Genomic DNA, 21,614 nt, shown 5'->3' on the forward strand with positions numbered 1-21,614 from the left:
GAGCAGACCTAGGGTCAGTATATGGCACAATTGAAACACCCTTTTGAAATACCCTTTTCCCACTTGCTGCCCTGACTTACTGCTGTGTGACTGAAGGCAAATCACTTAGGCTCTTTGACCTCAGTTCCCTCATCTGTAAAAAGGGGATAATAACAGAACCTATGTCACAAGGTTATTGTTGGGACCAAATGAGATATCATATGTAAAATGTTAAACTCTTATATAAATGTGACAATGATGATGATGATGATGATGATGATGATGATGATGATGATGATATAAACTTCTGGAATTTAAATGACCTCTAGAATCTGAGACCCTGAAATTATATGCCAATGGGATAGAACTTTGGCTGATAGGGTATACTCATTTTTGGTCACAATCTCTCAGAATTTTTCTCTCAGCATTACAGCAGACCATGTTCCACCTTATCCCTATGTTCTTTGGCTCTACCCTCATGGTCCCACCCCCGTATACTACTTCTACCTATCAGAAAAGGATATTTTCCTGTAATTCCATCCTTTAGTATCAGTAGCCTACCACCATTTTAGTTTCTATCTTTTGGATATTAGGGTCTGTATTCCCTGGTTCCACACCCTTCTCATTCAGTCTCTCTGGAACTTTCCACCTACAGAAAGAGGACATTCGACTCTGGTCTTCAACCTCTACCATTCTGTATTCTTATTCCTACTCAACAACACTGACTTACCCAGAACTTGACAAGGAAGAAGGCATTTGAGGGTCCTCGTTCAAAGAGCTCCTTGAGTCCTCCCTTCTTATCAGGGAATTTGTCATAGATCTGGTGGATGTCCACCGCTTCGAGGTAGGGGTCACTGTAGCTGGGACTAGACTGGCCAATGTGTACAAACAGGTGCTTGTTATACTGTGAAGAAAATGGTGGGATCACAAGTGAGGCAGGGAGACAATTTCAGGGCTTCATGGTGTAGTCCAAAGAGCCCTGATCTGGAAACTGAGGTCTAACTAGTTGTGTAATCTTTGCCAAGGTACATCCCCTCTCAGAGCCTCATTCCTATTGGGGGGCTAGACCAGACCATCTCTAACATTCCTCTAACACTCTGCTAATCTAGGTGGACTAATAATTAACACATATACAGTACTTTAAAATTTGCAAAATATTTTATATGTATATATACACACATTTTTGTTGTTGATCAGTTGGTTTCAGTTGTTCAACTCTTCACAACCCCAACTGGGATTTTCTTGGCAAAGATACTAGAGTGGTTTGCCATTTCCTTCTCTAGCTCATTTTACAGATGAGGAAACAGAGGCAAACAGGATTAAGTGACTTGCCCAGGGCCACACAGCCAGATCTGAACTCAAGAAGATGAGTTTTCCTGATTCCAGGCCTGGCACTCTATCCATTGCACCACCTACCTGCCCTATATATACACATACATATTTATTTAGTTTGAGTCTTATAACAACCCTGTGAAGCAGGTCCTATTATTACCCCCATTTTATAGATATAGGAACTATGACTCAGAAAGGATAAATGACTTTGCCCAGGTCACACAACTATTAAGTGTCAGAGGCAGAATTTAATAATAACTGAAAGGTATATAGTGCATTAAGGTTTGAAAAGTACTTCTCATGCATTACATAATGAAACTCAAGACAATCCTGGAAGGTAAGTGCTATTATTATCCCCGTTTTGTAGATGAGGAGACTGGGACATAGAAAGGTTACATGACTTGCTGAGGGTCATACAGCTAGTAAGCATCAGAGGTGAGATTCAAACCCAGCTCTTGTCGACCCTGAGTCGAGTGCTTTGCCCACTGCTCCATGCTGCCTCCCCTGCTTCCTTCCCTGCTTCCTTTCAGCACTGCCCATGTCCTTTAAGGAATGAATGTCTGTAACATATCCCATATGAAGAAGCTCTACCTAGTGTACCTATTATTCTTTAAGGAGTATCATTGGCCAGGCAGGTTGGGAGATCTTACATAGTAAAAAGGGTTAGGCAGGGAGGAGCTGTGGGTGATAAATTAATAAGTAATAAGTAATGAGGGTAATAAGGAGATAGTAATAAATTACTCTTCCTGTTTTATTTTGAACATATTTTCTTCCTCACATCTACCCAAATCCACTCCAAAGGGGGAAGTGATGAACCAATTTGAGAAATTATTTAAACCCAGTTTGGGAAGAGGTCAGAGACTACCTTTGGTGTCTGTCTTCCTCTTCAATGGGATGTTATATTAAGGCACTGTGGAACGCAGGAGGGGGAGAAAGAGGGGAGAGAGAAAGAAGCTTGGAAAGATAGGGAAGGGAGATAGCCCAATTAAATTAAAATAAACCCAGGGATGAGAAGATGAACCCCCATCTGAAAACTTTGGAATGAACTTTATACGTTCATCAAAAGATAAAGTCAGAGAAAGGGAGAAACAGGAACACAGAAGGAAAGAAGAGAAAGGAGAAATGAAATTGAAGAGGGAAAAACAAGAATGAAAATGAGAGAGAACCAAGAAACAGAAGACTTTCCTCAAAGGGGGAGAGAAGAGAAGGAAGAAGAGAAATGAAAAGGGAGAACAGGTAGAAACAGAGACCAGAAAAGAGATAGAAAGAAGAGAGATATGCATAGGGAAGACTAAGAAAGAAACAGAAATAGAAACAAACTCAGGAGGGAGGAAAAAGGGATTAGGAACAGCATATACCTAGACAGGGAGGGAAGGATGCCCAAACTCACAAGCGTAAGGCCAGGGGGTCAAGGCCTACCGTGTCTGGGTCTTGTTGCTGCTCCAAGAAGGCAGAGAACTCCAACATCCAGAGCTTGGAGCTGGCCACACTTCGGCCTTGCCATGGAGGGGTTGATGGTGACAGGGTGGACCCAGCAGGAGATTCAAACCCTAAGTACAGGGGGAGAAGCCAATGGGGACCAGAGCAGTCCCTCCTCACACACACACCCACTAAAGAAGCCTCACGTCCCCTTCGGAAACAGTGGCATGGTAAAGTAGTGAGTAAGAGCTCTAGTGTAAGTCTCTGAAGGACAGGGCTTGTGACTAGTAAATAACACACCAAGAAACACCTAACTGTGTTAGACCAAACCAGTATCATTTGGTACCAAACAAAGGAGTTCTGGAGTGGGGACAGGGATACCTTTTTCTAAATCTGCCACAAACTTACTGGAATTCCTTAATCCCTTGCTCCAAATCTCTGTGCCTCAGTTTACCCCATCTCATAACTCCAGATGTGGAAAGGAAAGGGTATGGGATGATAGGAATAAGAAATAGTGGACAGGACTCTAAGGGTTCTGGAGACAAAGATATCCCAACAGGATGAGATGATTCATATACCTAAAATTGAGGAGGGAAGCACAAGGCTAAAGAGGGAGAGGCTGGCCATGGAGCCAGTGGCAGAGGCTAGAGAAGGGATCCACTGTCCTCACCCTGCAGAATTGCTAGGTCAATGGGTATCTTCCTCTCTCTTTGCATTCCCACTGTACCCATCCAAGTTTACTAGGTTTTGAGCTTGGAGGTATTATTAACCCCCAAAAGGCAGAGTAGCCTGACAAGAGAGCAAAGACTTGTACAAAGCCTTTGCCAAAACCCTGGGGAAATCCAAAGTCAAACATGTCCCAGAATATCAGGAATCATTGCAACCTGCAAAAAGGGGGAGGGTAAGAAAGAGTGTTTTGTCTTACTGCCTAGGATGGAAGATGGTTCTACCCACTCCATCTCCTTCCCACCTCACACCATGTGATAGAGACATGGATGGAGAGATCACCTGGAAGAGGATAAGAAGGGGCCCATATAACAGGCTCACACAGCTGAAAGAATCTGGTTACAATGGCATCTATCTAACTCTATACGCCATTGTCCTAGTACTGACCCCACTCTTCTTCCAGACCCTCCCTGCTGGTAAAGGCTGGGGATCTCTTAGGCTTTCTAAATTGTGGGGAAAAGGTTCCACAGGAGATGAAGCTGAGCAGAGGGTAGTGGGGCACAAGGGGCAAAGTTGCTTAAGGAGGTCAGGCATGCAAGTGGCATTCATTTGGTATGCAAAGGAAGCCAGATATTCCAGCCAAGCCAAAAGCATCTGAGCTGAGCTTGAGGGGCTAGGTATGCTAGTTGTATGTCCATACACTGGATGAGGAGTTTGGTAGTTGATGTAACCAAAGATAGAGAGTGTGAAAATAAGCATGCCAGTGAGGTTAGACATGCATGTAGGTTTCATGTGCTTGCTGCCATAAGGTAGGCTATCTAAGTAATGGGATGTACAAACTGAGTATACAATCAGTAGGAGGCAAGAAAAAAGTATACACATTGGCATTTCAGGTAGGCATGTTATTCCTTGAGCCCAGAGCATGGGATTTGGGGAGGATGCCATGCAAGAGAGCCATGCAGCGCTGACCCACCTGGCAGAGGGAGCGGAGGCTGAACAGCATAGGTTTGTTGAGAGAAAGGTTTCACACTGCAGGAAACATGGGAGAGAGATTGTCAGCTGAACTTTGATTGGAGTTGGATACCCTCAGTAGGAAAGATGCTTAGGCCCAACCCTTAAATGATCTATACAGCAAGCCTGTCTGTCCCTCCCACCCAACTCTTTCCCCTTAGTTTTTATATTTGATCCATAAAGGAAATATTTCCATTGCTGAAAAAGGTAAGCCTCTGGTGGACATATTGCATAGACATCAGGCTTCCAGCTCCAGGTAATCCTCTTGGGATTCTGGGCCCAGGGAACCTGATTTAATTACTGCTTTAGTGATGTATTAACAACTGAGACACAGTCACTCCAATAAAGCTATGGAGAGTTCAAACTACCAATCTCCAAACATTAGCTGTCCTGGAAAAACTGTACTCAGGCCTCTGTCTATCTTAGAGGCCAGCCCTGGTGTCCATAGCATTATTCAGAATCTGGAAGCTGATGGGACCACAGGTCTCATAGGTACAATATACCTTGAAGGGTTATGGAGAGAGCAAACAAGAGCAGAGCACAGGACATACTCACTCATGGGAAGTTCCGGCTTGGCCTGGCAAAGTTCCTTGCCAAAACTGAAAGGCAAAAAACAGAATCAATCCAGTCTAGCTCCCAACTAGGGCCATGACTGAAAGTAGAAGAAATGGAGATAGGGGCCTGGGTTGGAAAGTGAAAGTCTGAACCTGAAACATGGGGTCCCTTTGTGCCACTATGGCTGAGAACACTGGAGAATTTGGAGGAAAGGGGAGCAAAAGGAAGTGGAATGAGAGAGTGTAAAGTAGAGGCTACTAGAAAGACTAGCAAATAAGAGGCAGGGGCCAGTGAAGGTAAAGTTCAATTATCTATTTAGTTAATAAGAATGGAAGTTGTAGGTTTGTTCTTTAGTATCCCTTGGAAGTCTGCAGTAGGGCTGTGTGTGCACTGAGGCCCTGCTCTACCTGTTTTTAGGTGAATCATGTCTAAGACCAGTATAAGGAGAGAGTGTTAGCAGGGGATTGGAGAGTGACAAGCAATGGATAGAAATTATGGGTTATGGCTGTGTCCATAGATTCCAGTTTGGTTTCATCCTTAGGCCAATAGCTTTGTCCAAACCCAATGCTTTGTTCTCTCCTCTCCAACATCCCAAGCTAGAGAGGAGGCAGTGATCAAAATCTGGACTGTTTTGTACTTGGAACTTAAAGAGGATGGGGCGAGGAAGGTGAGAAGAAGAGGGGTGATTTAACCCTTTACTGTAGCATGTCCACTTACCCCTGAGACTGCTGGGTAGGCTGGTCCCCGGGTAAGGGCCATTTTATTGTGGAAGGCTGTAGCAGAGATGATCTGAGCAGATGACATGGTAGCCATATTCTGCAGGGCTTTGTCCTTAGCTGCCTGATCCTGAGGAGAAATGGGAAGGGATGATATTGCAGTGATCTTGATGCAGCCAGAGGACAGAGAGGGACAAGGCACATGTGTATAGAGAAGTCAGGGAGGAGAGGATTAACAAGGGAAGAAGGTAGCAGTCCCCCAGCCCTAGTGAAAAGAGCACCTGCACAGGAGTCCAGGAAACCTATGTTCTAGACCCGACTCAGCCATTAATCAACTGTGTGACTGTGGAAAAGATCTCCGAGTCTCAATTTCCTATGGATGTAACAATACCCACCATGTTTACCCCACAGGGATTTTGTAAGGATCAACTAAGACAAAGTATTGAACAGCAGAAAGGGCACTGGATTTGGAATTAGAGGTCCTGGGTTCAAATTCTGATCCTGTCACTTACTACCTGAGTAATTTTAGTCAAGTCACTTAATCTCTTGGGTGTCCATTTCTTAACTCTAAAATGAAATTGGATTAGATGATCTCTGAGGCCCCTTCTAGCTCTTAATCAGGGATCCTTCACATGAAAGGGCTTCAAAAAGTTAAAATTGGAATGTAAATGTATGTAATTAACAAACTGTAACATAGTCCACTCTATCCTAGGAGACTACTGAGAAGACATCTGTTCCTCCTTAGATATGAAGTGTCAGCCTCAGGCAGATATGTCTTAGTTAAACCTATCCTCATTTCTGAAGCCTTCCTGGATTGTCTTGAGAAATGATGATATCTAGCAGCCGTATTCTAAACCAGGGACTTTCCCGATTCAAAATGCATATACATAGAATGTTGTTGTTATTGTTCAATCATTTCAGCCATGTCTGACTCTTCATGACCCTATTTGGGGTACTCTTGGCAAAGATACTGGAGTGGTTTGCCATTTCCAACTGCAGCTCATTTTACAGATGAGGAAAAACTGAGGCAAACAGGGTTAAATGACTTGCCCAGAGTCACTCAGCTAGCAAGTGTCTGAGGTCAAATTTGAACTCAGATCTTCCTGACTCCAGGCCTGGCACTTTATCCACTGTACCACCTATAGAATATCAACACATCATTCTGCCATCTATATGTCCTCAATGTCTAAACTCTAAACCATTCTGTTAAGTGCCCAACATAGGGTGCATACAAAGTAATTTTTGTGATGATAAGTATAGATAGCATATAGTGCTTTAAGGTTTACAAAGCACTTTAAGTGTCTGAGATCAAATTTGAATTCATTCTTCCTGACTCTAGGCATAGGGCCTCTATCTGCTGTACCACCTAGCAGCCTATATCAGTACCTTTCCTGATGTCTGACTGATAATATGGTGATAGTTATAATTATTATGGTGATGATGATAACAATCCTCTGTTCTGTGGAATGTAGCTATACTACCCCTGGGTCTTTAACAAAAAGAGTTTGTATTAGCAAAAGGGAGAAATAGTCAAATGATGATGATGATGATGATGATAGCTAACATTTATATAGCACCTACTATGTGCCAGGCACTGTGCTAAGTACTTTACAATTATTATCTCATTTGATTCTTACAACAAACTTGTGAGATAGGTGCTATTATTACCCCTATTTTACAGGTGAGGAAACTGAGGCAAATGGACATTAAGTTACTTGCACAGGGTCACACAACTATTAAGTATTTGGGCCAAATATGAATTCAGGTCTTCCTGATTCTCATTCCAGTACTCTATAAATCACACCACCAATGAAGATGCTTGATTGGGCTAAATTAGGGCTTCGCATTGGCATGCCTACTAACCGTGGAACAGGAGATGATTTTTTTTTTTGCCTAGGCAATGGGGTTAAGTGACTTGCCCAGGGTCACACAGCTAGTAAGTGTTATGTATCTGAGGCTGGATTTGAACTCAGGTCTTCCTGAATGCAAGGCTGGTGCTCTAGCACTGCACCACCTAGCTGCCCTGCAAAGGAGAAGATTTTGAGTAGTCAGGGCCAGCAGACACTAAGAAAAATTGTGAAGCCAGTGTCCTCATCTGTAAAATAAGAGAGTTGGAAAAGATGACCTCTATGATAACATCCCGCTCTATATCTCATACTCCTCCCCCTCCACTTTCAGTGCCCCTTTCCCCACATCTGATAGGGTCTTTGAGTCTTCCTTCTATCCCTTTCTCAATCTCAGCTGACTACATACTAAGCCCTAATGCTAACTGATTAGACTTAAAGTTAGATTAAAATGTGACCTTTCAGGGGCAGCTAGGTGGTGCAGTGGATAGAGCGCTGGCCCTGAAGTCAGGAGGATCTGAATTCACATCCAGCCTCAGATCAAACATTTGATACATACTAGTTGTATGACCTTGGGCAAGTCACTTAACCCTGATTGTCTCACTAAAAAAAAAAAAGAAAAAAGAAAAAAAATGTGACCTTTCCCAGAGATATCTGTATTTTGAAAACTTAACATGCCACCTCTGAAAGGTTGATAAACTCCAAACCAATACAGTCTTGCAGGGGGAAAGAAACAAACAAACAAACAAAAAAAAAGGGCAGGGAGGTGGGGGAAGAAGGGTCTTAAATGTTTGTTGAGTGGAACTGAATCTCATTCTGAGTGACCAGGGCGTCAAATTGAACCCAAACTTCTCCCGGGTGCAGGGGACTTGATGCCATCAGCTGGGCAGGGAGGCGGGGAGGGAGAGGTGTCTGGAGGGGAGGAAAGAAAGGGATGTGCATGATGGGGAAAGACACCCAGGCACTGGACTGCAGCATACACAAAGAACAAAGAACAATACATGGAGGCAAAAAATTGACTACACAGTGTGGCCCAAGCAAATTCACACTCACTTTTATGGCTCTGGAGATAACACAGGAGCAATTGTTCTCCATGATAAATACCCTGCTGTGGTCTCCAGCCCAGCAGCTGGTTGACTGGGGATTTGAACACAGAATGAGAGAGGGCAGTAAGGGGCAGGCTTAGGCAAGAGGAAACCCCAAGGCAAACAGGGTTCAGGATGTGGCCTGGGGTGGTGGAAGCTCCATGCACGCATGCTGTGGATGGAGGGCCAGCAGCTGCAGCCTCTCCAGCTGTCACTTAGAGGTGCCTCTACTACAGCTGCTTAGGGGAAGGACAGGTGGACTGGTCATAAGTAAGTAGAGCTGAAGGGGGAAGGGAGGGTTTAGGAGAGACAGCAGGAGGACAGTGGGCTGTCTGTCCTTCCCAAGATACTGGTAGAGGCCTGGGGTTCTAACTCTTTACTCTGTCTCAGAAGTCCAGCTCCCAACATAGAGCGAGATGTAGTTTAAGTCAGCACCCTGGGCCACTGTCCTATAACCTGGTTCTTTCAGGAACCTGGATGGACTTGCAAAGAATCACTAAGAGCTGGCCCTAAAAGGCTGCCTGGGGGTCAGAGGAAACTTCTTATTCAAGAGTAAGAAGCACAGAGACAAATGAGAGCCTCAGGGGCCACAGATCAGTGTTTATTTGACACTGTTGCCACCTTTCTCTGTTCTTTCTCACTTTCTACTAGCAGTATCACAAAAGAGACTCGTGATGATTCAATTTCAAGAGCTCTTGGGTTAACAAAGCCAAGGAGAAGGGATGAAGAGAGATTTCCCCTTGATGGGTAGTGAATGAAGTTGTTTGCCCTCAGGGTCCCTATCCCTCTTGCTGCTGGGGGAAGCCAAAACATCCTAGGACCTGCTTTACCTTTAACTTGGCTTGGATCTCCCGGGCTTTCCGACGGGCTAGCACCTGGATGTGGCTAGATACCTGCCAGAGAGAAAAGAATACATTATGTTCTTGTCTCACACTGCGCTGAGGCCCCTTGATTACCTTCCAAGGGTCTCTTCTGGTGTGCCAGAAAGATAAGAGACAGAGGACAGCTACTACTGGCTTCTCTTCCTAGTTCTGGTGCTTGCTACCTGACTTTGTACAAGTCACTTTCTCTCTGGGCTTCCATTTCCTTACCTGTAAAATAATGTGATCAAAATCCATTTCAACTCTAAATACTTTGATCCTAGGGGGTTCTCAGGTTTGAAGAGGTGTGCTTGCTCTTGCAGAGATATGGTGCATTATTATCATAAGGGATAGGGCAGTAACCGACCCCTGGCCCACAGAAAACTAGTTCACATAAGCATTTTGACAAATACACCAACCCTTAAATTGGCACCATCACCAAAGGTCATAGGAAGACACTTTCTTTCCTTTGAGGAAGCCTGCAGGTTGTGAGATATTGGCTCCTTGTTGTTAACCATGTTAATACTTGTTAGCATGTTAAACATGTTAGCACTCACCTGCTTCCTGGTTCGAGTTTTCCCGGTCCGGAGCTTAATATAACGAGCAATCAGCTCATTACGGCCTGTAGAAACAGAAGACAGCTTGCTAAGTCAAGGAAGATGGGGGTAAAGGACAGAGGACGGGGATCAGAAAAGCCAGAAGGACTGAGTCCTGGCAGACATAGTTGTGGTGTCAGATCATGATGATGGGGCCTGAGAATGAAAGAATCAACAGGGTCAGTCTGCTTCCTGGGACTGAGGACCTTTTGCAGGAAAACTCACACTTGTTCAATGTATTCATTCAATCATCTCACTCAGCACCTTATTCAGTTAGTCAACATTTACATGTCCAATGAGCAAGGTGCTAAAAGAGGATAATGAACTAGAAGAGGACTCTCCTTTGAAGGAATTTACAGCCTAATTACAAGAATAAGACTAGAATTCTCTCCCTCTCCAGTTTGTCAGTTTTCCATCTCCTTAATTAAATAACTACAGAAATTACAACTCTTCCAGGAAGCTTTCCAGGACAAAAAGGAGGTGGGGAATGCTGATTTTCTCTTGGCCTTATGCCATCATTCTTCCTTTAGCATATAATATATGCTAATCCATAAGTCTAAAGTGAACCGGTTTAATAAAAAGTGTTTTCGGGGCAGCTAGGTGGTGCAGTGGATAGAGCACCAGCCCTGGATTCAGGAGGACCCGAGTTCAAATCCGGCCTCAGACACATAACACTTACTAGCTGCGTGACCCTGGGCAAGTCACTTAACCCCATTACCTAGCTTTAAAAAAAAATGTTTTCTGTGATCCTGTCCTCAAGGAGTTTGCAATCCAATTGGGGGTAAAAGACAAGACACACATGTGGAAAGTGAACTAGCAATACTGAGCAGGAAACAAGTACCAACAATAAGAACACAGTGAGAGTTCAGAAGAGGAAGATCATTGTGTGTTTTCGTGACCAAGGAATGTTTTATTGAGAAGGTAGGGCGATCAAGAAAGAGGTAGTATATGGTAGGAGAAAGAGCCCTGGCCTTGGGTCAGGAGATCTGGGTTTCAATCCTATTTCAAAGGCTTAACTGCATACAGGATATAAGACCATGGGAAAGTCACTTAACCTTTAACACTCATTTGTTTCATTTATAAAATAGGGATAATAATTTACTACCTCCTTCATAGGGCTGACGAAAAGAAAATACTTTACAAACCTTAACATCAATCTGGACCTATGATTTCACTGGTGTAGAGAACTTCTAATGAGGAAATCTCCCTTGATGAATGTAGCTCAGGAATTATTTGGCAGCTTACAGCTTTAGAGATTTGCCCGAGAGCAGTGAGAGGTTAAGTAAGTGTCAAGTGTTTGTTCTGAGGCTGGATTTGAACTCAGATCTTCCTGACTTCAGGGCTGGTGTGCTATCCCCTGCGCCACCTAGCTGTCCCTAGAGTTGTATCTTGAAAGCTGGGTAGGAATCAAAGAAGACACCACTAACTCTCCAGCAACTCTTCTACCCATCTCCCAACCTCCAAATCCAAGTCCTAGGAGAATCACCCAAGGCCCCAGAAGTGCCCATGTTCTTGGCACATAGGAAGACCCACAGATGATAGAGTTGGGCAAGGTAATAATAGTAGCTAGCATTTATACAGTGCTTTAAGGTTTGCAAAGAGTTTGATCAACCCTAGGAGGTAGGTGCTGTTATTATTCTCATTTCATAGATAAGGAAACTGAGGCAAACAAAGTTTAATGACTTCCCATGACATCATACGGATAATAAGTGTCTGGGGTCATATTAGAACTCTGGTTTTCCTGACTCCACGTGCAGCACTCTATCCACCATACCACCGAGCTATAGGTAGGATAAAAGCAGAGAAAAGTGGGCAATGACCACCTGGGCCAACGCTGGGCTGTCTCCTCAAAGACTTCTTTGCCTACTGCCAAGGTGCACAATTATAGAGTTATAAATAAAATCTTAGATGGCATGCTTATCAAATCTGCAGATGACATGAAGCTAAAAGAAACAGCCAACAGGTCAGGCAAGACAACAAAAGAGCTCTCTATCTAGGTATATAGATATATAGAGACATATTCTTGACCAGGGCTTTTTAAACTTTTTCTACTCCAGATGTTGGTACATGCTTTGTTTTTAGAACCAAGGCTGCAGTGAAGTTTCCTGGTGCAACATGGGCAAGCGCTGGCAGAAACACCTTGGATTCATTACATGTTTGATTTTTAATTAATTTTTGGACATTGCACATTCAGAAGTCTTTTACTGTTGCCAAATTTTTTCACAACGCCATATGGGATCATGACCCAAAGTTTAAGAAGCAAAGACTACAATCTATGAATAGAAGACAATCTAGACTACATTGTTAACTAAGTATTATGTGTGTGTTCCTGTTTCTCCAAGTTAATTATACACTTCTTACTAATAACAGCTAGCTTTAATCTGGTTTTAAGGTTTGCAAAATGCTTTACTATTATTATCTCATTTTATTCTCACAACTACCCTGAGAGGTTGATGCTATGACAATCTCTACTTTACAGATGAGGAAATTGAGGCAGACAGAGGTTAAGTGACTTGCACCAGGTGACACAACTAGTAAGTGTCCGAGGCTGGGTTTAAACTTTTGGTTCCTAGTCCAGCATGCTATCCAGAGCCATCTAGATGCCTCTTGAGAGTGGGAACTATGTCACATATTTATTTTATATCCCCTATAGCCACTACTAGCACAGAACCAGGTACACAGTGAATGTCCAATAAACCTGGCAGAAAAAAATAGAAAGCTAAGACTGCAGAATCAAGATTTTAAAAGAGCTGAAAAAGCTACAACCAAACCTAATCATCTAAGATTTAGTAGGGATAAATGTAAAGTCTAACACTTAAGTTTAAAAATAAAAATCATCTTTATATGTATAGTATGGAAGAGGCATAGCTAGACTACAGTTTATGAACAAAAAAGACCTGGGGATTGTTCAATATGAACCAATAGTCTGACACAAAAGCCAAAAAAGTTAATGTGAACTGAGGTTGCATGAATTTATAAGCATATCGTCCAAAAACAGTTAAGAAGCACTACTATTTGGTCAGGCCATATCTTGACTAATATTTTCACTTGTTGGGGCCTCATTTTAGAAAGGACATTGACAATCTAAAGCACAAAAGAAAAAAATGACCAGGATGGCAGGGAAAAATGGAAACCATACAAGAAAAGGAATCAACCAAAGGAACCACAGACATCATGAGGAAAGACAGTGGTAAGGCATCCGGCAGAAAAACTACACTCTATTTATGGAGAATGTCAAGAATCCCCCTACAAAGAAGAGAAAGGGACTCCTAGTAACCAGGATTGGCACAGATGCTTTGTCAGCTGCTCTAGGTATGCTGCTGGTTCTAAGATGCTAATGAGAAGTCCTCTGACCCTCCAAAGTTCACAAAGTCCTCTCTCTGGAGACAGAGATAGACAGAGAGAGAGAAAGAGACAGACAGACAGACAGACAGACAGACAGACAGACTGAAAGACTGAGGCTCTTCTTTTCCCCATCAAGCAATTCTTTCTCTGGGACCTGGCTGGAATGGCTCTTTGCTCTACTGCCAGACAATCAAATACCTGGTTTCTAAAGTAGTTGGCTGTTCTATACAAAATCCATGGGGCATGACCAAGTCTTCTCAGTCAATCTGAATATACTTCCTGTAAAATGTCCCTGCATTTCATCCAATGACTTTTAAGGACTTCTAAATTGATCAAGCAATTCTTTTTATTAATTTATTTTGATTCATCCACAACCACTTCCATAAGCTTTTGAGTTTTAATTTTTCTCCCCCTCCCTCCCCACTTCCCTCCCTAAGACGGTACTACGCAATCTGATATAGGCTATACATATACATTCCTATTAAACATATTTTCACATTAGTCACGTTGTAAGGAAGAATTAGAACCAATAGGAGGAACCACCAGAAAGAGGAAACAAAACAAAACAGAAGAAAAAAAAATAGTAGATAGAATCCTTCGATCTACATTCAAACTCCATAGCTCTTTCTTTGGATGTGAATAGCATTTTCCATCATGAGACCTTTGGAGATGTCTTAGATCCTTGTATTGCTGAGAAGGGCTAAGTCTATCAATGTTAGTCATCGTACAACATGGCTGTTGCTATGTACAACATTCTCCTGATTCTGCTCACTTTACTCAGCATCAGTCCATACAAGTCTTTCTAGGTTTTTCTGAAGTCTGCTTGCTCATGATTTCTTATAGCACAATAGTATTCCATTACATTCATATACCACAACTTGTTCAACCATTCCCCAATTGACAGGCATCCTCTCAATTTCTAATTCTTTGCCACCACAAAAAGAGCTGCTATAAATATTTTTGTACACTTGGGTCCTTTTCCCATTTTTATGATCTCTTTGGGATACAGCCCTAGAAGTACTATTCCTGGGTCAAAGGTCAAGCAATTTTTTTAACCTCATCTAAAAACCTTTGAACAGTTGATTCATTTGTGATGCCTAGGCTTCGCCCATACCAGGTTCACACCTCTCTGATTGCTTGACTTAATGGAAGTGTGTTCATGTGTCAATTTAAGTGGAATGGGAGGGTGATTTGACACCCCTGTCAAGCTTACAGCAGAATAATAGAATTGAGTTGGAATAACTTCAAGAGATTATCTGATAGTCCTATTCACTTGTTTTACAGATGAGGAATCTGAGGCCCCAAGATATTCAATAGCTTGGTCAAAGATGATCCTTATCTGTAAAATGGGGATAATTATAACACCTACATTTCAGGGTTGTTGCAAGGATCAAATGAGATCATACTTGTAATGAGCTTAGCAGGGGCATATGGTAGGTAAATATTTCTATATTTCTTTCTTCCTTCCTTTCTTTCTCCCTTACCTTTGTGCTCCTGGCCCTCTTTGTCCCAACCTCAAAAGAGCCTCCATTGCCAGACTCTACCTTAGCCTTCTTTTGCCCCTGCCCTGAACTTCCTAGGAGATCCTGTAATTGGGATTGCTGTAATTGGGAATGCTGGGGCATTGTCAGTATTGCTTCTACACAACAGGGAAAACAGAAAGGGCAGGAAGTAAGGGAAAGAGTAGGGGGAAAAAAGGAAAATATACAGCAGGTTCTTTGTGTCCTGGAACCTCCTCCTATTATCCCCCTCTGGAGCCCTCAGATGCCTGACACAAAGGAGGTTTATACAACAAACTTTCTTCACAATAATCCTGGGAGGAGACTAATAAAAGTATCATTATCCCCATCTCATTAATGAGAAAACTGAAACTCAGAATGGTTATGGGATATAGTTACACTGGAAAATGGTTATAGCTGGCAAATGCTAGCTGCGGTATTTGAACCCCAGATCCCTCAATTCTGAGTCAAGAACTCTTTCCACTACACCAAACTGTGTCTCACTCCATCATATAAAAAGCATGCATTCCTCCAAGCCTTCTCTATGACCCTCACAGCAAATCTTTGGAACTCCATACTGACTCCAAGATGGCACATATGACTTGGCCACACCCAAGCCACCTCTAACTCTGAAGACAGAATAAATTTGTTTTAATCCATTTGTCTCCTAGAATTGGGAGAGCTCTTGTCTCACATTGATCTGGTCAATTCTAGAGAGGCCATGCCAGCCCTGGACAAAGGGCCAACATTGGAAGACAGGACAGGAGCCAAATTGAACAGGGAACCAAAGTTGGTTCAGTTGTACCTGTATTCTTTTTCTTTTTGAACTTCTTCCATAACCCCAGACAGCGCCCTCCTCCCTTATAATCACTGGATCTCATGTTGAAGTCTCAAAATAACACTATGTCCTGTCCCAGCAGGTCATGGCCAGGGGGAGGCAAGAGCAGCTGTGAATTCTCCCCCAAGGGAATAAAATATTGGGTTTCGGTGTCTGTGCTGAGCCAAAGAAGTCCATGGACCACACCTTCCTGTCATTTCAGCATGACAGAGGTAAACGAGTTTATCATTCTGCCTCCATTCTGGCTGACATCTAACCCAGGCCATATGCTCTTATGTCCTGAAGCTTCACTGACCTTTCACTCCTGGAGAGATTTCTGAACATCTTCTTCAGAGGCAGATGATACTAGGAGGTCCTCTCTAGCCTTAGGATTCTGTTCCCAGGGAAGAAACAAAAATGATTCTCCTCTCTTGACCCTACTATGACCACTTTCCTTTATCTGCTCCAAATAGCAAAGTCTCCACTACACTAGTTATGCTTGCTTTTTTATCCTTTTCTTTTTTCCCTTCTGTGTCTCGTAGAAAAAGTTCCCTAAGGGTATGGTTCATATCTCCTCCCCACTCTGTATTTCTGCAAAGTGCCCAGTCTAGGACTCTGAATGAAGTCCATAGTAATATCTGTCTGAATGGCTATATTAAGGTACTTCAACAAATCTAGGATTAAACCAGGAAATGAACCCATAGAACCCAGTAGAATCTCAAGGCTTCCTCCACTAGACCTCACTTCCTTACAGACCAGTGGTTTGTTTCTGAATAGGACAAGGGGGGAGGGGAGGAAGGGAAAGTCTCTCCGACTTTATAAAAAAAGAAGAAAAAACTCAGGCACATGTGTTCCATTTTATTCCTTGTTCCTAGAAAGCCCCTCCATGTCCAATCTGACCTCTGTGGGATTCAGGAACTCCCCATACATATAATTCCCTCATGTCTGCTTCCCTTTCTCAACTGCCATTTTCCTTAGACTCCATTTCTACTCTACTGTGCCCATCCTTGATCTTACCATCCCACCTCTCAATCCTTTGCCCTTCCCAAAGACCTCATAAAAGTCTCCAAGCCTTTTAGAAAACAACATCCATGAAGCTTTCTCTGTAATCCAAGGTGAGGCAAATACACTTGCCTGCTCCCAGTTGGGTAGCCGAGATGGAAATGGATTCAGAATTTCTACATACAACTATTCACTTTCTAGATTTGAGAGCACAAAATGAACCAGGATGGAGGAGACTGGGGTGGGGGGAGACGAATCTGGTATGCATAGCTGAGGAAAGCAAGGAAAATATGCCCCTGGTCTTTTCTGTGAATCCTCCAGCAGCAAGGGACTTCATTCTCTTGCCTCTGGATACTACTGTAGTCAAATACTCTCAGAAAGATAAATGTCTTTAAGAATCATAGAATCACAGAACATCAGAAATGTAAGGAACCTCAGAGCCCACCTAGTCCATCTGACCTGTTTCCGAACAAAAATCTTCTCTACAACACATTTGACAAATGGTTATGCTAGCATTCGCTTAAAGGCTTCCAGTGAGAGAGAACCCACCACCTTTGAAGGCAGCGAATTCTAGAGAGTTCTAATTGTTAGTAAGTTTTTCCTTACATTAAGCCCAACTTTGCCTCTTTATAATTCCCATCCATTATTCTTTGTTCTGAGGGACAAGCAGGTAATACAGTAGCTAGAGTGCCAGGCCTGAAGTCAGAAAGACTCATTTTCCTGAGTTCAAATCTGGCCTCAGACATTTAATAGCTGTGACCCTGGGCAAGTCACTTCACCCTGTTTGCCTCAGTTTCCTCATCTGTCAAATGAGCTAGAGAAGGAAATGACAAACCATACCAGTATTTTGGCCAGGGAAACCCAAATGAGGTCACAAAGTGAGTTCTGCCTTCTGGGGCCACATAGAACAAGTCTAATACCTCTTTTAAAGATAATTTTTGTTTTTAACTTACATTTCCCCCATATCCTCCTTCACATTCTTCAACCTTCCAATCAATTATCTCATATAACAAATAAATTTTTTAAAAAGAGGAAGAGAAAAAAAATTGGCAAAAATCAATCAAAAAATAGCACCATATATGCAATAATCCACACCCTTGAATTTTATTATATTAAATAGAGTCAGACCAACATTCTAGCCTGTCAAGATTTTTTTGAACCCTGACCCTGTCATCTGATGTGACAGCAATACCCCCTGGCTTTGTGTCACCTGCAAATTTCCTAGGTATCTCACCAATGCTTTTATCTAAGTCATTGATTAAAATGTTAAGTAGCACAGTGCCAAACAGAGAACTCTGGGATATGCAACTTAAGACTAGCCATTCAACAAATTTGAAAATCACCTAAATGTGCTATCATCCAGCCTAATTCCTTTGCACAAAAAGGGCATGAGAGATTTTGTCAAAGACTTGGCTAAAATGAAGGCATATTCTATTAACAGCATTCTCCTTATCTACCACTGCAGTGACCTTGTTAAAAGAGGAAATGAAGTTCACCTGGCTTGACTTATTCCTTTTCTATATATTCACTAATAATTGCTTTTGTTTTGATCGGTACCAAATTATTGGTGTAGGGAAATCCAGGGATAGAAACGCCCTCCATAGATGAAGAATACTAATGCATCTGTAACATATAGTTTTAAAGAGTTGCCTAGGGCACTGAGAAATTAAATGACTTCCCTATGGTCACATAACTAGTATATGTCAGAGGTAAAATTCTAATATAGTTCTTCCTGACCCTTTGGTTAGCTCTCTACCACATCACAAAACCTATACAGAAAAAACTAAAAGCATAAAAATGTCTACAGTCCAGACTATGATTGGCCTATGACAAGCCAGCCCATTGACTTACCACAACAATATGTAGGTATATATTTACACATTTGCAAACACACACACACACACACACACACACATATATATATATACACACACACACACACACACACACATATGTATATCTTTAGCTATATATTTATTTTAGATATATCTATAGCAAGATATCTAGCTATCTAGGACAGGAAAATGAAAAAGTGCATCTGAGAAATTGTTTAGCACCTTTAACATACTGCTTCTAGGCACAGAAATCTATCTTTTTTAAAAGAATGCTCTTCTGGGACTGTTGTATAGTTGTGAATCTTGGAATGCCATTGTCTCCAAGAATCAAAACTCTGATATCCCCAGAAGACAATGGGGAAATGTGTGGTAAGCATAAGTATGATGTAGCATATTTTCAATTGTTGACCTCTGTACAAGAGAAATCACTAAGGAAATGTTTGACGAGAAAAGGCTGTGTGCTAGTCCTGTGGTAAGTGAGGGACAGCATTGGTGCTGCACTATCATTGATAAAATGTAAAAAGGCCAATAGGAAATTCTCTAGTACATTCAGTGGATTCTTTGTGGAGGATCACTGGAAGCACATGGACAAGAATTGCACAAGATTAGTAGGCAAGGACAGGCTGTGATAGGCTGTCTGTGATCAGGCTCACTGATAGAAAGACCGTCCATCTTAATGAAATAAGACTCATTGAGGTATAGAGGAATAAGAACTGAACCTGTGATTTCACAGGAACTTCAAAGTGAGGGAACATCTTCAACCAATGCAGGTCAGCATGTTTTCTGCAGTTTATAGTATAGAGTTTCATAGAGCACTGAGAGTGCAAGTGACATGCTAAGGATACCCCAGTATGTGTCAGAGGTGAAACTTGAATCCAGATCTTCCTGGCTCCCAGGCCAACTCTTTCTCCACTATGTCATGCTCCTTCTTCAATACACTGAAGTGTGTATGTAAGATAAAACTATCTTCAGATAAGTGAAGTCTACAACTTAAGTATAAACATAAGAACTTATCTTGAAAGAAGGAACGTCCACAATTTTACTTAGCAATCAATGTGTTTGAAGTTCTCCTTTTGAGCCACACAAGTGTTCCTAATACCTAACCTAAATTCAATACTGCTGAAATTTAAACCTGTTCTCTCTTACCTTTTTCTAAGCAGGTCTTCCTTACATCAAAGGCCATGGAATCCAATCAGCCCAAGGGCCCCTTTAATAGATAGGAAATGCCCGGGTCCCCAAAAACATGTGTGGTTATGTTCAACTTAAATCAGATCATCCATTTTCATTCTAACTACATTAGAGACAGATCCCTGAGGAGGAAGTGAAAGGAAAGTAGTGAAACTAGCGGTTGGAGATCAAGGAGGTGGGAAAAGAGCCCAGGCTGGGGAACAGAGGTCAAAAATTCAAGGTTACTGCTGTGGCCAGCTAGTTAGTTGGGCATGACCGAGCAGCAGATGTCCTTAGTTTATCCCCAAAGAAGAGGCAGGGTGTGGCGAGGGTGGATGGGCACTGCCAAGCCCCTGGCCCATCTGTCAGAACTCAAGTGGCCACTAGTCCCTGGGGGATGGGAGCTTATATCTCTGGCCCCCACCCATCTCACCACAGAGCAGAACTCCAAGGACAGCTGCAGATCTCACAAAGAAGTCACAAGCTCCCTTCTGGAAGGAAATAAGGGACTGGGAGGCAAGGCCACTGGGTCCCATTTTCAGCTCTGCCCAGGGATGTCCTGGTAACTGGTTAAAAGGCAGTTTTCTGGTGGCAGGGGAGAAGAAAGTATCTATAATTTACTTTTAAGTTAATTTGCATTACTATTAACATTTTCTCCATCACTTTGTTAAATCTAGATAATAAAAAAACAAAAATAAGCCAAGTCCTGATTTGTATAGCATTTGCAGATTTCTGAGGTATAAATGTTCACACTGAAAATTTAACAAGGATCTCTTACGAGCTGGTAAGAGCTGGCTCCAGCACACCCCCAGCACTGCTTCTAACCAGGGTACTGAGGACTGGGCAAGGTATTCTAGAACTTTGGTTTCCACTGTATCTTTATCACTTCCTTCTTGATGGCCAAGTCTCAGGTGTAGTCATCACTCTATGTCATTTAAAACAAGCCACACACAGCTCTCTTCATTCTATGCAGGCAATGAGTCCCCACTTGCCATGTCTCCGAATGTCCTTGTCTAGAACAAGTATCTTCAGGTTTTTCTACAGTTCTCTTGTCTCAGACCACATGCCTCAATTCTCCCCTTCTGTGTCTCAATCCATCTCCTTCTCTGTAAGATTTTTCACCTATAAAATTTGCTGTAAAGGGTTGAGATATCTTAAAGTATCACTTCACTCTGAACTAAAAGCAAACATCTCTGTCAGTCCTCGCTTCACTCCAACCAGAAACATCCGTCAGTGAGTGACTCTCTGGCCAGCACCCGTTCCCCTTTCATGAGCTCTAAATTTAATCACTGCAAATTAGGACCTCGAGGGAAGGAGGCTAGAATCAGCTTTCAGTGATCTAATCCCTATGGTCCCCCAGCTTACCTTAATGGGGATCAGCTGAAGTAATAAACACCTTTAATGAAAGATTGAGGCACACTGATAAAAGTGTCAGTATCGTGGGGGAAGAAGGCTTCTTCATGTATTTAGCCCAAAGCAGTTTTGGCCAGCATACTCAGAATAGCCATCTTCCCCTGTGGCGCCCTCCTCTGATGGGCGAGTTCCCTCCTGGAACTACTATTTTGGGGAAGTACCCAGACCAGCCATGCTCACACCTCTCCTCTTCCTACTCCACTCCCAACTCTTCAGACTTCTTCATTATTCTTCCTTCTAACCCCCACCGGCAATCTTTTCAACTTTCTTTTATGGGCCATTTTATCCCATTTGAATGTAAGCTCCTTTGAGGGCAGGACCTTTCTTTTTGTTTGTATTTATATTCCCAGTGCTTAACACAAAGTCTAACACACAGTAAATGCTTAATAAATACTTGTTTATTACCCTAGGTTTCTACAGGAGGAACTAAGTTTCTTGTAGCTAAAGACACCTAGATTAATCCAGAAGGCAGA

The 21,614-nt window shown here is 42.4% G+C and overlaps 1 protein-coding gene across 1 annotated transcript in view; it reads right to left on the bottom strand.

The window, feature by feature from the left end:
- The window catches only part of TEAD4 (TEA domain transcription factor 4), a 68,767-nt gene that overhangs the window by 16,213 nt on the left and 30,940 nt on the right, over nt 1–21,614 (bottom strand). The window contains exons 2-9 of the mRNA XM_027856454.1: nt 10,025–10,089; nt 9,438–9,500; nt 8,576–8,659; nt 5,680–5,808; nt 4,963–5,006; nt 4,370–4,425; nt 2,731–2,861; nt 710–883 (exon numbers count right to left, since the gene is read on the bottom strand). Of these exons, the coding sequence (XP_027712255.1) occupies nt 710–883; nt 2,731–2,861; nt 4,370–4,425; nt 4,963–5,006; nt 5,680–5,808; nt 8,576–8,617 (576 nt within the window). The 5' untranslated portion in view covers nt 8,618–8,659; nt 9,438–9,500; nt 10,025–10,089. The remainder of the gene's footprint in view (nt 1–709; nt 884–2,730; nt 2,862–4,369; nt 4,426–4,962; nt 5,007–5,679; nt 5,809–8,575; nt 8,660–9,437; nt 9,501–10,024; nt 10,090–21,614) is intronic.

Source organism: Vombatus ursinus, unplaced genomic scaffold (assembly GCF_900497805.2).
Source record: "Vombatus ursinus unplaced genomic scaffold, bare-nosed wombat genome assembly UNPS02011431.1, whole genome shotgun sequence".
Taxonomy (NCBI): domain Eukaryota; kingdom Metazoa; phylum Chordata; class Mammalia; order Diprotodontia; family Vombatidae; genus Vombatus; species Vombatus ursinus.